Consider the following 2411-nt stretch of genomic DNA (forward strand, 5'->3'; position numbering starts at 1 on the left):
AAGGCTCGTCTCTTGATTCTGGATCCGGCCTTCAGTCCTGGAAACTCTTCCTCGACTGGAAAGAAAAGAGGAAAAATTATGTTTTTTTTCCCTATTGGTTTGCAATTAGAATTCCTCATATTGAACATATGGAATTTTTAAATTTATAATGACTTCATAGTTATACCTATAATCTTGGTTCTCTCTCTCTCTCTCTCTCTCTCTCTCTCTCTCTCTCTCTCTCTCTCTCTCTCTCTCTCTCTCTGTCTCTGTCTCTGTCTCTCTCTCTCTCTGTCTCTCTCTCTCTATGCTCATGTCATGTAATTTGAATTCCTTATATTGAAGATATGGAATTTTTAAATTTATAATGACTATAGTTATACCAATAATCTTGGTTCTCTCTCTCTCTCTCTCTCTCTCTCTCTCTCTCACTCTCTCTCTCTCTCTCTCTCTATGCTCATGTAATTGGAATTCCTTATATTGAAGATATGGATTTTTAAAATTTATAATGACTTTATAGTTATACCAATAATCTTGGTTCTCTCTCTCTCTCTCTCTCTCTCTCTCTCTCTCTCTCTCTCTCTCTCTCTCTCTATGCTCATGTAATTGGAATTCCTTATATTGAAGATATGGATTTTTAAAATTTATAATGACTTTATAGTTATACCAATAATCTTGGTATCTCTCTCTCTCTCTCTCTCTCTCTCCTCTCTCTCTCTCTCTCTCTCTCTCTCTCTCTATGCTCATGTAATTGGAATTCCTTATGTTGAAGATATGGAATTTTTAAAGTTATAATTGCTTTACAGTTGTACCGATAGTCTTGGCTCTCTCTCTCTCTCTCTCTCTCTCTCTCTCTCTCTCCTCTCTCTCTCTCTCTCTCTCTCTCCTCTCTCTCTCTCTCTCTCTCTCTCTCTCTCTTATATATTGTATATATATATATATATATATATATATATATATATATATATATATATATATATATATATATGATTTGTTTACTAAGAGATAAGCATCCCTGCATTCAATTGTAATGACAATTTCATCATTACTCTCAAAAACTGATTTTTGGGGTATTTAATATTACGTATATATTGATTGCCCCTTTAATTCTAACTAAAATTTTGCTAATATTAAATAATTACTATACATACATATATATATATATATATATATATATATATATATATATACATATATATATATATATATATATATATATATATATATATATATATATATTTATATATATTTATATATATTTATATATCTATATATATATATATATATATATATATATATATATATATATTGCCTTATGTTCAAACATATTGTATCAGTGAGTCAACTCAGCCCCATTCATTCACAATGACCCATTTTACCTTGAATATCCATTGCCATTTTCTGTCGTCGTTGAGAACTTCTGAGAATTTTGCCTTATTTCTTAGTCAATTGATCAACCCACAATAACGGCCTTAAAGATTCTTATAATGAAAAGATCCTTTAAGATGTCCTTGGGGACTAAAAAAAGGAACACGCAATTAGGGCAGAGTTCAATTTCTGTCCCCCCCATTTTTGGATGGAGCAAGAAAGGACTTGCGTAAGACCCAGGTTGTGCTTCATGGTCCCAGTTTTCCTCAACACTATTCATGTCTCTTTTTCTCTATCACTCTCCCAGATTAAAGAGGACACGTGGAAACTCTCTCTCTCTCTCTCTCTCTCTCTCTCTCTCTCTCTCTCTCTCTCTGGCTGTCTTCCAGTTAAGAATAGTGTTTGCTTCGTAAGTACAGATGTGGGAATAGACGTTCCTATTGAATGTCTTCTAGCTGAGAATACTGTTGTGTTTGCTTCGGAGGTACAGATATGGGAACAGATGTTTCTATTGAATATCTTCTAGCTGAGAATACTGTTGTGTTTGCTTCGGAAGTACAGATATGGGAATAGACGTTTCTATTGAACGTCTTCTAGTTAAGAATAGTGTTTGCTTCGTAAGTACAGATATGGGAATAGACGTTCCTATTGAATGTGTTCTAGCTGAGAATACTGTGTTGTTTGCTTCGTAAGTACAGATATGGGAATAGACGTTTCTATTGAATGTTTTCTAGCTAAGAATATTGTTTTCTTTGTAAGTACAGATATGGGAATAGACGTTTCTATTAAATGTGTTCTAGCTGTGAATACTGTGGTGTTTGCTTCATAAGTACAGATATGGGAATAGACGTTTCTATTGAACGTTTACTACCTAATAATAGTACTTCTTCGTAAGTACAGGCGTTTCTGGTGTTAACAAGCGAAGTGAGTTAGCGTGATGTAGGGAGGCCATTGCCACTGGCTAATCTGAAGTTCATTTCGTTCATCTGGGATTTATTGCAGTTCTCTGGTTAAGATGTGTGAGGGGGGAGTTGGGCTAATGTCTTCAGACTACATCTGACTAT

General features: G+C 34.1%; 1 protein-coding gene across 1 annotated transcript in view; it reads right to left on the reverse strand.

Annotated features, from left to right (window-relative positions):
- LOC137621846 (neurotrimin-like) overlaps window positions 1-2411 on the reverse strand; it is a 63874-nt gene that overhangs the window by 7844 nt on the left and 53619 nt on the right. Inside the window, exon 2 of the mRNA XM_068352353.1 lies at window positions 1-55. This exon is cut by the window's left edge and continues 103 nt beyond it. Coding sequence (XP_068208454.1) covers window positions 1-55 — 55 coding nt within the window. The remainder of the gene's footprint in view (window positions 56-2411) is intronic.

This window comes from Palaemon carinicauda, chromosome 28, assembly GCF_036898095.1.
Source record: "Palaemon carinicauda isolate YSFRI2023 chromosome 28, ASM3689809v2, whole genome shotgun sequence".
In the NCBI taxonomy this organism is placed as follows: Eukaryota; Metazoa; Arthropoda; class Malacostraca; order Decapoda; family Palaemonidae; genus Palaemon; species Palaemon carinicauda.